The sequence below is a fragment of the Patagioenas fasciata genome, chromosome 3 (assembly GCF_037038585.1).
Source record: "Patagioenas fasciata isolate bPatFas1 chromosome 3, bPatFas1.hap1, whole genome shotgun sequence".
In the NCBI taxonomy this organism is placed as follows: Eukaryota; Metazoa; Chordata; class Aves; order Columbiformes; family Columbidae; genus Patagioenas; species Patagioenas fasciata.
In genome coordinates this window covers 78,253,931-78,268,890 of record NC_092522.1, presented here as the reverse complement: position 1 = coordinate 78,268,890, position 14,960 = coordinate 78,253,931, and the positions used below count along the sequence as shown (strand labels likewise).

The 14,960-nt window shown below is 36.1% G+C and overlaps 1 protein-coding gene across 7 annotated transcripts in view; it reads left to right on the top strand.

Moving 5' to 3' along the window:
- The window catches only part of ARMC2 (armadillo repeat containing 2), a 68,305-nt gene that overhangs the window by 32,006 nt on the left and 21,339 nt on the right, over positions 1-14,960 (top strand). For all 7 annotated transcript variants that reach the window (XM_071806657.1, XM_065835727.2, XM_071806660.1 and 4 more), the window contains 3 exons: positions 2,003-2,226; positions 7,551-7,696; positions 9,900-9,999. In XM_071806657.1, the coding sequence (XP_071662758.1) occupies positions 2,003-2,226; positions 7,551-7,696; positions 9,900-9,999 (470 nt within the window). The remainder of the gene's footprint in view (positions 1-2,002; positions 2,227-7,550; positions 7,697-9,899; positions 10,000-14,960) is intronic.

Here is a 14,960-nt window from a genome sequence, read left to right as displayed (position 1 = left end):
TAAACGTATCTACTTTTCATCATTCCTCTGCCTGTAGTTTTGCAGGATTTGTAAGAGTTTCTGCAGTCAGCTCACCCTCCACCTTCATGATTTTTTAAACTGCAGTCATATCATGAATCTCTGTGTTCTCTTCTTCAGCCTGAGGAATCTCAGCCTTTTAGCTCTGTCTCTGAAAGGATATTGTGCCATTCCCTCCATTGTTTAGTAGCCTTTCTCTATACTTTCTCCCGTTCCAGTAGATCCTTTTTGAGATGTACAGAACAAAACTGACTGTGGAAGTCAAGATGCGTCTGCACCAAATGTTATTGAAGCAAAATAATGCTGTTTATGTTGTTGGCCGTCATCAGGAAGGATATTGAGAATGATCACTGGCTTTTTTAGACAATGGTTTTGGAGAATTGTCAGCAATGGCTCTAAGATCTCTTTCATGATTGTAACTTTGTCATACACACACACTTTGCAAATATGAGAAACATGAAGAAAATGGCAGTGTATGATAGTCAGTATCAACTGATGGCCATTCTTTTCATTAAAACAGTATGTTTTATTAATGTAGGCCTTGACCTTGCAAGCATTTTTGCATGTGCATGAGTTAAAGCATATGTATGTATCTACTTAAATAGATGATGAGAGTAGTCATGATTTTTAAAGTTTAGTATGCGAGTGTTGTCAGAGATAAAGACTGGATAAGCCTTTCCAGTAGTAAGATCAACAGTAAAGGACTTGGAGAAAAGAGAGAGCTCAGATGACTCAACTGACTTCAGATACTGAGAACTACAGTCTTGTAGTGGTTTGCACTATACAAAAACCTGGTCAAGTTGAGTGGCTATGTCTGTGGAAGCGTTGGGTTTTTTGCTCTGATTTTCAGCTTCACTCACTGTTCTTTCACTTGCTCTTCTTTCCCTGTATTTTAAAAACTAATGAAGGAAGGAATGGTTTTGGTAGGGGGGTTGTTTGTTTGTTTATTCTCTCTTTATGGTTTGGACCCACCTTATCCAGGCTGAAGACGTGAACCTGGGTCATCATCACAATCACATTGATTACTGTTGCAGTCTCTGGGTTGTAGATCCCGTTTTCTTTCTTCTGGCCCCGTGAACAGCTCCAGTAGAAGAAATAAATTAACCATTCATCTCAAAATAGCTAGATACTGAGAAGGGCAGTTGTTGAGGGTAAAAGTTGGGGCATGAGCTGGGATCGTGTGTACTTCATCCGTACACGCCCTTATATTATACTTAAGGAGAATTTCAACTTGAGGTGAGACAGAAAAAACTTCATAAATATCTCAAGTTTAATGAGATGGGAAGATATTTTTATTCACCTGGATGGAACACAGGAAGCAGAAGTAAATATATGTTTCAGTGAGTTACTAGAAGTTTAAAAGTATAAAATTGGTTAGGATTACTTCTTTATTTAAGATATACCCACCAAATCTAGAATATCTCAGTTGGACTGTGAAGGATACACTGGGCTTATGCTAACAGCAATTAACATTTCAGATACCTGGCAGTAGTAGCATAAAACAAAAATGTTACAGTAACTTTACCTACATAAAAAGTAAATCTAAAAAGGCTATGAGTAGACTTCAAATGTGAGATGTGCTTTTTCGTACTCTATTTGAGATGCTTTAAGACATTTGATTTTTAAGTAAGTCATGGGAATAAACTTATTTGGAATGTGTAAAGTTTAGTACACAAAATTCCAAGCACACACAGGATTTCTGCAAATGTTGACTGAGGATTTCAATGATTACTGCTATGTGTTTACAACTGGTGCTGGTTCTTAAAGCCTGGGAGAACAAAAGTCAGGCCCATTCTCTTATTCATCAATAATTGTTTCTTGGTTTCAATCCAAACACCCAATTTTTCTAGCCCACTTATTAGAGATGTATAGTAAAGAGTTCAATCTGAATGTGTTTTTTTTCCCAGTTCATCTCTTCAGTGACTGAACTATTTCAAATATAAATGTTTATATTAGACTTTCTGAATACTGATTTTCCTTTTAGATTGTTTGTTGGAGGTCCTGAGAACTGAAGATCTACACAAAAACCATGAAGCTCTCCTGTATTGCATGGGAGCTATAAAATTCATGTCTGGAAATGCAGTACTCCTTAATGAAATGGTCAACAAAGGAGCTATTGAAATGTTTCTGCAATTAATGAAGCAGATTAATAATAATACAAAAGGAAATGACATCTATTTCTCCAAGTTGGGCCATCTATTAGTCCAGGTTTGTATTTACTTTTTTTCTGCAAGTACACACTTGAGGACAAATTGAAAATTTAATTAGAGGAGATAAGCTAACCCTGCGTGCTACTGACAGAGTTGTACCTATATTTGAATAGGCTTCTTTTTAAGTAGTTTACATGAAGTTGTTCAGGACCTAAGTTATTGTAGACATTTTTGTGTTGTCAATTTTAAAAACTTTAGAAATTCTGAAGTTAATAGAAATAATTTTAGGTACCTAATAAAACCAGTTTCTTATTATTACTTTATGGTGCTGACAATGTTCTGGATATTATAGTAAACTGGAAAAAAAAATGTGTTCCCTGTGTAAATTACTTAAACTGAGATAATACATGAAACCCAGTTTTGCAATATTCTAGGAGATTACCAAAAGCTTTTTATTACAAGCACAATGCCTTTTAAAAAATGCATGTGAAATATAGCTACATTTTTTTGACAAAGTGGTTTTGAAGAACTGTCATTTAAGGATAAGGTAATTGTAAAAGCGAACAGTTTTTGAAACTTTTTGAAGACAGCAGACTCAAAACTATCTTTTCACATGTGAAGTACCTTGATGGCTATGAAAACTAATCCTTTGCCCTAGAACTGTTTACATCTTAGTGTCTTAGGAAAAAAATAAAAAAGGTTATAAAGAGGTTATGTAGGTAAATCCTAAGTTATGCATAGGGGGGGTTTTTGTATTTGTCAAGGATTTGCCAGGTAGTTTCCTGGCTTTTGTCTTCGAAATTATTGATGTAAATATTAGTGAATGGTATAATTGTAAGCTTTTGAGACTTCATAGGAAAATAAATTTGACAGTTTTCTGAGGCAGTGTTTACACTAAATTTCTCTACCTAATTTCTTTAATTGTTTACTAATTTACAAACAAGAGATTTTATACTACTTGAGATTGTATGAGAAAACAGATAGCTTGCATAATCACATTGCTATTACTGATTTTGGCTGTTTACCTCAGTGAAGCCATGAGGTATGTCTCTCCGGAATAGTGTATACACTCTTAATACAAACATAAACAGACTGGGAGATGCTACAAAGCACTGAGTGAAATTATGTGGCTTAATACTTACATTTGGCTATGGAAGTCCCAAAGTGGCAAATTGCTGAAGACTGGGAGAATACATGATGAAACTGGAAATTTTGTGCTTATTGTGTTCCTATTTTCTTTCTTATCTGATCCCGTCATCATTAAGTTCCTATATGAATCATAAAATTCTTTTTTATATGCTTCTATCTTTAGAATTGGGAATGTTAAATTTCTTGTCCAGTTGTGGGTTTCCAAACAGTTATAAAATAATCTGTGCCATTTTGGCGATATCATACATTATATTCTATACAAAAATTGTATATGGGATTTCCAAGCCTTCTTTTTCAAGAGTAGGTGTGCAAACTTCAGGTCTGCATGCAATCAAGATTTTAATGATTTTATTTTATTAAGATTTTCTTTTTCTTGAATGCTGGACTTCATAAATCCCAGTACTACCATAGTGCTGCCTTGGGCAATCGTTTGAGTTAGAAACCCCCTTTTGAAAAGTATTGAGGAGGGACTGGGGGTCCAGGATAGATTCTGTTCTCAGTGTAATTTGCAAGATGATAGACAGTGACTTAAAACACCTAAACTATAAGAAAAGTAGGCTTAGATGAAGAAGTAGAGCATTATGCCTCGCATATGGAAGCTATGCAGTGGTTTCAGTGAGTGGAAATTTAGGTTGTAGTTTTGCATGAGCATTTTAAAACCTAAATGAGAGATATGTATCCTGTATCTCTTGTAGTGTCTATGTAGTTTAAAAATATTGATTTTTCTGGTAGCAGGAAGGGGATGGTTAAAAGCAAAGCACATTACTGATGTTTGGTGGCTGCTGTTGGCATTAATCATATAATACATATAATTGGGAATCCTGTTGAGTAGAAAGAGAGCGAAATTAATGCTAAATAGATAGAAAAAAGAAGTTTTTGTCAGTTGCAGCATTTTAAAATAACAAGTGATGTCCAAGGAATAAAACTAATGAATCAGATTATTTTCAGCTGTTTGACTAGCCGTCTGATCTTCCCCACAACTTTGCAGAAATGTTTATTCTTCCATCATTTTCACGTGGATAAATTTAATTTTTTAAATCAAGGGTTTAATTTGCAAATGTGTAAAAGGAAAATGTTATATTTTACACTCTTTTTTTTTTTTTTTGCGCCGTTATTATCTCTGCTGTTTTCAGTATGATTGGAAGTGTAGCAAAATTATTTTGTAGAGTTGGAACAGACTGGCTGTTTCTGACAAGGCCTTGAGTATAGTGACATCTGTTGAGGTTGCTGTTTCACTTGTGTTCTCTTCTGTAGTAGTACAAATATTTCCTTTTTCTTCCTCTTGGGGGAAACATAGTGATTCCTGCTGCTATGGAATTCCTGTGTGATTTTCTCCTATCAGTTCCTTCAACAAATTACATTAATATGCACCATTTCTTCCATGTGATTTAATTGTTCAGTCATCATAGACAGATGTAGGAATAGTTCTGTTTTCAGGAATATAGTATCGAAGAAAGTTTCTTCAGTGACTCATGTTTAAAGAATAAAGGGAGTTTTTGTGGCATACTTTAACTTGTAGCAAAAGATAATGAATAAATACAAGTCTCCAGGAAATGAGAGCAAATTATACTGGAGGAGAAAAACAGGTGTAATAGTTACAGTGATCTCTGAGGGAGGCTCTGCCATCTCTTAATCCCGGTAACTGAAGTAGCTCAGTTAACTAGGACAAACTCTTCATTCTTTAACCGCGTAATTGCACAATCACCAGATGGCAGTGTTATACACAATCTTGCCAGGTCCTTTTAGTGAGAATAAAGTCCCTCTGATTTCTTTGTTGTTACACAATGGATTTTATTCAGCAGTCCCACAGTACAGGAATAAAAATGTTTGTAATAATAATTGTTTTTCCTTAATAGAGGACGTGAAACCAAGGTAATCTTTGACTCATTATATATTGTTTCACCTAATAGTCTGATCATATTTATACGAAATATGGTAATGTTTATTCAAAAGCCGAGACTTACAAAGTGTCACTGACGAGACTTAACAAGTACTCCGTGTTCCTTAATTGAAAAGCACTTAAATGTCTTCTCCTTTAAAAATAGCATTTGTCTACTGTTAAATTTTCTATTTGGGTGAATTTGATCTTCCACATGGCAATATAGGGATTAGGGCTGGTGGGGATTGCTAGAGCAAATTGTTATGCATTTCTCCCTGAATCACGGTGTCTGCTTGAAGCAGTCAGTGTATCTCTTGAATTCATCTGCAATCTGGGTAGCTTCGATTATTTTTTAATTTGTACTCTTCAAATTTCACTTGCGTACTAGCTCTTCTTTTGTGCACATGTACTTCTATGAACTTCTGAATTTCATTATGTCACACGTTTAAGTGTATACGTTATTTTACATTGCATTTCCTTTCCAGCCTGTCTTTGTGTGATGATGCCTCTTCATAGAATTTGCTTCTAGGGTATTTTGAACTATCTGTCTCAGGCAGTGAAAAATTTTACTCTCTTTTTGGAGGCCTCTGCATCATTATCTATTGATAAAGATTTTTTTTTTTTCATCATCTAATATATAAGTCTTTTTGCTGCAGTGAAAGTTTGAACAACACTTTTAATATGTGGCTTATCCTTAATTTTCTTCATTGCAAAGTTTAGCCAGAACTCAAGAAATACCATCCTAGGCTGACTGTGAACATCTTTTATGTGAGTGTTGAATGGAGTCTTTTGTGTCTGTTCCGTTTGGTAGGAAATGTTCCACCAAAATTTTTGAATAGCAAAGTATTAGATCAGAATATTTTTATTTTAAAATATTTATTTCAGGATTGTGTTGATTTTTGAAGCACCATGACTTGTGAAAGAATGCATATCTGGAAATGTGTGTTTCAGTTCTTTAGTTAAAGTAAAAAACTCCAGGTATATTCTTAAAAAATGAGGTAAAAGCAAATGGCTTCCATAGGTTCAGTTTATGGTTATTCTGAATATAGTATACAATCCATATTTAGTGCTGAAGCTAAATCCATTCGCATATCACATTCACATTGGCACATAATTTTTCTTCCCTCTGTACCTTGCTTCTCCATTTTGCCACGTTGTTCCCTCTCCTGTTGTTCCATTACATGACATCTTGAATTGTGTTTTCATTCTTCATTCATGTGGTAACTGAGGACATGCACATTATGTCAGATTTGTTGCAGTAGGACAGCAAATTGAAAGCTGCTGAACAATGGACAGGGTAGTGCATAGAATCCTTCAAGCAAAAGTTCCTCAAACACAACAACTTAACCTGCTCTTTGTCAGATTTTTCTTTAAAGTTAGCATTTACATGTCTCTGGACAAGCAGTCCAATTCAGTGATAAATACTTAATTTTTAGAGGGTTTTTTTTTGTGATTATAGACAATTTGAACAGATAGTCTTTGTATCTTATCAAACTACATTTATAACCAAATTAAGTTAAATACCTTACTCTTAAAATAAGGCAAATTTGAAGAATCCCCACATTCATATTAGATTAAATGACTTCACATTAATTTTATAGTAAGTTCTGGTTTAGATCCACAGTTAACTTACATGTCCTTACCTGTCTGACCTTGGCATTTGAATACCCTTATCTTGGAAAAGAACCAGAGCATTTCAAAATATGTAATAGCTGATTCATTTTGCATATCTACAAGTGATAGATATTTTATCCTTAAGACTCCTTGAAGTAGAACAGTATCTTCTGAAAGTTTCTCCAAAATAAACATGAGGACTTGAGCTTTTCATTTCTATGCAGTTTGAATAGTAGTTTTCTCTTGATCTTGATTAGCTTTTTAATTTTTAAATAAAAATAAGTTTTATTGTCTTTAAAATCAATTTATCTGAGTTTGCAACTTACAGTTATTATAAAAATATATATTATGTATCAGTATTAATTTGCAAGACTTAAATGTAAATTTGTGAGATCAGACATTATGCAAAAAAATCACTTTATCCGCAGCATTTCACCTAATTTCCCATTGGTGTATGATTGTATACATGCATACAAGATTTTGAAGATCATATTTCCTTCAAAGGAGGAGGTTACAAGCAGGCAAAGGCCAGCATATCAATCTTCCATTTTCAAACAATTATTTCAATATACACAATTTTGTTACATACACGTTTCCCATTATAATTTATTAGTAGATACCTACCTGCAGAATGTTCCCAGCGCATTCACACTGCCTTAGATGTTATAAAGGACATATGAGCTTTATTAGATTTTCAAAACAGGCTGTGATTAATAAATCTTTCAATATTCTCCATGCAGCTGACAGCGACTTTGCGAAACTTGGCTGAGTTGCCCCCGGCAAGACAGCAGCTCATTTGCAGGGGAGCAGCCGCTGAGCTCTGCGTGGCGCTAGAGCAGCGTAAGTGCGACAGGGACGTGTGCACCTATATCATCAGGATATTCAGGTATGTATAGAACACAGTGCTGTTGCTGCAAGCAGGCAAGTCAGTGTTACTGCTTCGAGGAGGGCGGGATCAAGCACTAGAATGGGGAGGATTACATTGATTTTATTTTTTTTTAAAGATCTGTGTAGTTTTTGATGATTTTGTATGATAACTGTGTCTTTATTAATACTGATAGAATTGTTTAATTGTAGCCATACAAATCTGCATTCATTATCCCTGTTAAAAGTGTTTCGTTGTATTGTGTTATTCTTTGATTCCACAGATTCTGAGTTTTTTAAAGTACCGTTTCTCATATTTTAAAGCTACATGCATTATTATATATTTATTAATCCTATTTTAGTCCATGTTTTTAAAAATGAATGACAGAAATTACACAAGCTTAAGTTATGTTGGGGACTGTGTATTGTGAAATAAAATACGGGGAAGAGAAAATGTGATCAGCATGCATTGTACTGAGCTGTCACAGTGTGTTTGAAGAGATTAGTCTGTGTGTTCAGGTCTCGAGTGTGCAGATGGAAGCACTGGAAGAATCTCTGTTTTATGAGCTGCTCAGTGGTGGTTTCCCAAGATGTGCTTTTTAGAGGGAGACTGGTATGAGTGAATCACCCCAAGAGATCCTTTTGTAAGCACCAGCTTGCAATATCCAATGCTAAATGGACTTGCAAACAGTTGAAGGATTTTTGAAGAAGTTGTGAAATTAACTGTTGGTAATTTCAGGAGAAGTTGATTTATAACCATGATTTATGGATGCCCTTCTGCATGAAGTATTTGCCATTGCTTTTTGTCATTGTCATGAGCCATGTTGCCTGTGGCTCCACGTTCATTGAGAAGTCATTCTGCTATGGACTTCTCTTCCTGTTCAGCTCCTCCAAATTATCTATCACTTTCACCTTGCTAGATGAGAACTGGTTGTGCTTTGAAGAGCAGGTACATAAGAGACTCTTGTTCCTTCCTCTCCACGGCTGAAAACAGGCAAATCTGGTCCTTTGCCTTTTGTGCTACCTGCAAAGCACGTGAATTGCTTCTCAGATTCCATGCCACCTTGTCCATATCTGCCTAATTTTTTCCTGAAAATGAGTTGAGTTCTAGCAATTATTACAGCACTTTGAGCATATTTACTTCTTCTAAGGAGAGAGCATTTCTTTTACTTGGAAAATGCCATGAAGAGTGGGGTAATGGCTTTGTAATTAAATGTAATTGATACTTACACTGTAATTCTGACAAGGACATTTACTTGATCTAGAATTCAATATGGAGTAAAAGTAATTGTCTTAAAGTTTCCTAGTGCTTCAATTTTTTTTTCTTAAGTTTAGTGAACTGCATACTCTGAGGATACAAATTAGCCATAAAATCAATTTAATTAGCTTCCTGGAAATTGCAGTCACAAAAAAAAAAAAAACAAAAAACAAACCAAAACAAAATTATACTATGCAGCACAGAGCACAAATTTGGATTTTGTCTTCTAGTAATGTAAAATTATTATTCTTTTCCCTCAGTAACTTTAGGCAGCTTCTTTGTAGAGAATATTTTCAAATTATTCATATTATTCATTTCTCTAAGTCTGTAAGTCTTGCTGCATTGTTGTAATTGAACCTCAAGACAGATATTTGCTAGTTTTGACTACATGGGAAATAATAAGTTATCCTCATTTATTCTGTTACTGTAGTATTTCTGGTATGGTCAAAGCATGTCCAGTTCCCTATTTTTGTAATGGTCTAGGTGAGCAGTGTAGGACTGGAGCAGCCGTTTAGGGAACGGGCAGAGGTAAAACCGTGACCACAAGAAGATGTGTTCTCCATTATTTTTGCTGGTGAGAGACGTGTTCTGTTGCTGCTGTTGCATTAGGAGGGGACCCTTCATTTCCACTCCTGTCTGACTTCCCATGTCATCTTGAAATTACACTTCTCCTGTTGAACGCTAAGAAGTGCTAGAGTTAGCATACTGTGCCCATATGGCAAGCAGGTTGGGAAGCTCCTTATGTTTGTGTCTTCCTGTAATTCGTTGTGGCAAGGATAGCTGGGCGTCTGTTGTGCTCTTATTTAACCGCGTATACCTCTACCAGGAGTCAAAGTATTGGCATTAATTTCATTTGTTGGAAAACACGGCTCTGAGACTCAAAAGCAGAGTGATTTAAAAAAAAAAAAAATCTGTTGTGGGAAAAAGTACTTTCATTCATTTATATTTTATTTTTGTACCTTTGTAGCAAACTTTCATCCTACGATGACTTCTGTGCAGCTTTAGCAGACTGCTCCAGATGTTACATGGTATTTTTAGCTCTACTAAACAAACACCAGAAGCAGCAGGTCAGTTTTTTTATCTCTTGATTTTTATATGTTAATCCTCTGATGTGTCTGTGTATTATTGTGTATAAGCTTGTTTTCAGTGACCTACTTTTATGCATTTACCAAATAAAAATTTTAAATGGTTGACAACATTCCTAAGTATTATAGTAAATAAAGGAAATAATTTATATTAAAAATTCAAAGCAATTCAGAGGACAGAGAGTTGATTAACTTGTCTATCCTTTGCATGTGTAGAAACAGTCCCTTGAGTAGTTGTTTTTCTTAGTTTTAAAAAACACTGTTTTAAAGCAAATAGTTTATCAGAATATTTAATAGTAGGAAATTGTTGGGATTTCTCCTGCCTTCCTCCCCTGCAAAAGAAGTGTGCATTTTCCAGAGTTAAGCAATTTGAAAGCAGGGGAAAATTTGTTCCTCGATAACTGCGTAAGATATCAGAATTTACCTCTCCCCTACCAGAGAAAACTGTATGCCTAGAATACTGCGTTTGGAACATTCACCTAGAAGTAAGTGTTTAGGGTTTGTCACAATGCTTCGTATTGCAAGGTAAAATTCTAAGAGTGTAGTTGCTACCAACTTCATTAGAACTTCAAGGGTCAGGTGTTGCTGTAGCGTCCTGCTATAGCACAGTGATCTTTCCTGCGTTTACCGGAGCACTGAAAGGCTATGGGAGTTTGGTGCGGGATCACAGTTTGGAAGTTTGCCACGTTGGTAAGAGTGGGGTGCCCCATGTATGGGAAATTACTCAGTTCTGTTGCCAGGTAAGACTGAAGAAGCTAATTTATATGTAAAGCATAGATGTTCAAAGGTGGAACGAAGTTTCAAAACATGGAACATTGAATTACATTAAGATTATTCTTAAATGTAAGGATCTTTCTTGGTTGTTTCAGCATCTAAACTAGTTGGAGGACATTTAGTTATCCTACAGAATTTATCCCAGGGTTAGTAATTCCTAGAGAATTGTTGGAAGGAGGTTCTTTTGTGCTGCTGCTGTTAAAAGGAGTCAATGAAGGTAACCAGATAGCTATGCTGAACAGTCTACTCTTTCTCTTGCCAAATACAAAAATAATTAATCCCTGTCCTATTTACCTGCCTCCCTGTTTTCTGCGATAATACACATGGAAGAGGAACAAAGATTAAGTTGTTTCTGTTTTTCTAAATGTCTGTTGATTAACACTTCTACAGCATATCGGAGTATTTCTAGGTTCAGGCTGCTCTTGCATTGTACACTCTTCAAAGACACCTTAGTAAAATGCTATGTAAATGGCATGTAAATAATACAAGAAATATCAAAGGCATGATATTTTACTAGATTTATAGTTATTTTTCTGTGTGAGCACTGTATTAAGAACTCAAAAAATAATGGAACTGGGAGTAAGGAGCTTAAATTGAGTAACATCTTCGTCTCAGTCTTCATCTGTAATTTTAAGGGGAACTTTTATAGGCTCTTGAGATAATAGCTTTGTGTCATAATGAATTATAGGCTCATATACAAATTCAAATTGTTTGTTGTCAGGTAGTGTTCAGAGTTTAGCTTCTCATCTGTCTACTTTATTAAGTGGTCCTAAAATACTTCTTTGTTCACCAGATTAGTATTGCTTTTTGTGTTAAACTGTCAGTTGTTTCATCAAAATACAAATTAGTAAAGAAATAGCTTGTGTAATGAAAAAGTTATGTTGTGATGATTGTATATGCAGTTTCTTCAGAATAATTATTTCTTACTGCAGTTTTTAAACAAGCATGCAACTGTCAGCTGTCAGTGTAGGGAAGCCCTGCAGAAACAAGAAGAGGGACGTGGATAATGTAATGTACGACTTTTTCTGTAGTATATAATAAACACTTGAGCTGTAAGGAGTGCAAATGTTTTTCCTGAGGTGTAGTTGGCATTGCTAATCTTTCTTTTAAAATGCTGACAGCTAGTGAGTTATAGCGTGAGTTGGTATCTGTTGAAAACAAGTAACAGCAGTGTGAGTAAAATTGTCTGCCATGGGAAGAAGCAGCCAAGAGGAGGATAGATCAGTATTATTAATTCAAATAATTAAAAGTCATCAGGACTAAGAACTGATACGTTAAGAAAGGAAGTGTGTTTTCTAAACTTTGAGGTTGCAAAGTTCGTGGGGTTGGGTTTTTTAACTATCAGTCGTGGCAGCTAGAAACATACTGCAGGAAAAACTAAAAGAAAACCAGCATTCAGATTTTCTCAAGTGCTTTCATAACTGTGACTTTTAAAATAAGCATTAAATATTGTGAAAATAAAAATGTGAGCAGTGGAAATAGGATTAATGACTTGCTCCCATACCACACACTGAATTCCACAGCTGCCACTCAAATAGTCTGTTCTTCTTACCACATGCAGGTTCAGCTCTTTCCTTTTTCTTGTTTTTTTCCCCCCCTCAGCTCGTTTTCTCTCTTGGGTAAAAAGCGTCAGAAGGAATGGGAGAATAGTAATTTAATTATGTGAGAAAGACTTTTGGGGAGATTGAGTTGGCAAGGCTTGCTAAATTCCATGTGTTATAGTCTTAGGTAAGGAGACTACAGAAGATTGGAAAAGCTGGATCTGCAAGGTAGGACTGGGGAATTCGGCAGTGCTTTTCTCTACATCTGAAGTACATGTTCTGCTGGGCTTCACTCATGGTTGGTTTTGGAGCTTAATTTTGTGGAGTAACCAAAAAGCCCTTGGTGGCTGCCAGATGCTGCAAAAGATGTCAGAAGTGTTCTTGTAGAGCTTCCACCTTGCAGGATGAGCTGTGTGTGCTTCTGTTTCTAGTTAGCATTACAGTCTTTTGCCTGTCTCCAGAAATCTTTTAACATGATGCTGTACCCCTCTCCCAGATCATCTCTAAACTTTTCAGATAAGCTATATAAAGGATGACTTTCTCAGGCTATGGTTAATGTCATAAGTCACAAGGACGCCATGATTTTGGAGCAGAGAGATTGCCTGAATCGGGCAGTAGCTTCTGCCCTGCCAGCTTCTATGTCAACTTTTATCAGTGTACAATGAGGATTCTTGTTTTCAATCTTACGTACGCAAACACAACGTGTGGTACCGATATTTGCATAGAAGAAATCTTGTGCCTGTTGTATAGAAAAGTCCCTTTATACTTGTGTAGCCTGCCTCCTTAATTAGAAAACATTTGTTAAGTATCTGACATCACTGGATGCAGCAATTGCCTAATTAGCAAAAGAATAATCATGCTGGGTCACATGAAAGTTTCATCCAGGTGACTGTCCATACTCAGCAGTGGTGAAAATCAGATGCCCAGAAAACAGTTAAAACATAGCAAGCATATATGATACTTCCTGCGTATACCCACCAAACCTCTGGCTCTTTCCAGTTTGGAAACTTCCTCGGCCAGCTGTGGTTCTCTGTGTATGAAATAAACCTCAGTGGACTTCTTTTTCATGAAATTTCTACAGTCTTCCCTCTATCCCACATAAACTTCCAACATCTTAAACATCCATTGACAAGGAGTGTCCGTAGCAACTGCCCATTGCACAAATAATTCCTTTTGCTTGTTTTTAATTTGGCCTTCACTATCTTTATTTGATTCCTTCTGGTTCTTATATTGAGAAGTTGGTGAATATTTAATCCCTAGTATTCATTTCATACCACTCCTGACTTTCTAGACCTTTATTATATCCTCTTTGAGTTCTGTCTTTTCCAGGCTGAAGAGTCCTTGCTTACTTAAGAGTCCATGCTTGTTTGGTCCTTTTTGATATAGAGGCTATTCCCTACATTGTGCATCTATGTTGTTTTTCTCAGAGTTTTTTACAGTCTCATGTCCTGCATCTTTTTTTGATATAGGGATAACAGAAAATGGAAGTTAAGATGTGGCAATATCATGGATTTGTGTTCCTGCATAAGTTTATTTTCCAGGAATTTCCCAATTTTATTTGCTTTCCTTACCTCCTGTAAGCATTAGACCCTCATAAGGAACCTGTCTTTTACCCTGAGGTTGCTCTCCAAGTGGTTATGGTTGTTCAAAAGCTCTAATTTTATACATGAAAGTGTGGCTGTTCTATGTTTTTCCACATGGATCATTTCATGCTTATCTGCATTTAAATTTCATCTGCAATTTTATTACCAGTTGACAACAAATCTGTTTTCTGCTTTTCAGTCAGCCTTTATCTTTGCTAATTTGAATATCTTAGTGTCATCAGCAAACTCTTCCATATCACTGCTGTAACCCACTTTACTATGTTGTTTGTGGAGAAACTGAAGGCAACAGTTCCCAGCACAGAACCCTGTAGAACTCCACTGGTCATCTTCTGCCATGGCAGGAACTGCTGATTTATTCTGTCTTCCATCCTTTAGTCATTTGTGCACCCTGGGACATTCTCCAGTACATCATGACTGCTTAGTTTCACTAGGATTTTGGTGAGTGATTTTGTCAGAAGTCTCCTGGAAAGCCATATGGATGACATCCAGTGGGTATCCTTTACTCATGGTTGTCTATCCCTTCAAAGAACTCAGGAACTGGGTGAGATCTTAGAAGTCTTAAAACTGATTGCTCTGACTGTCCACTAATTTTATTGTTCTTTTTTATGGTTTCTTCTAATTTGTCTGGTACAGACACCAGGCATGAATCTCACTTGGATCTTTTTCTAGAAATAGATTTCATGTTTGTTACCCTTCCAGTCCTTAGGCAATCAAAGCAGTTTTGAGAGGTTGCACATCACTGTTATTTAAGTCATTAGTTCTTTTAGAACTGCTGGGTGATTATCCAGGGGCGATGATTTGTTACTGTTTGTTTTGTCAGTTGGTGCCTTAAAATTGTTTGCGATCACTTCAGTTTTGGGCAGATCCTGTGATGAGTCTTCCCCAGAGGAGCCTGTAGCATTGAGATCTCCCCAGTTGCTTTCATGGCAGGCATGAACCAATGCAAAGAACTCATGTAGCTTCTCTGCAGTGGCATTTTCTTCTCTGAATGCTCCTGGTTTATCCTGATCATTAAGCAGCTCTG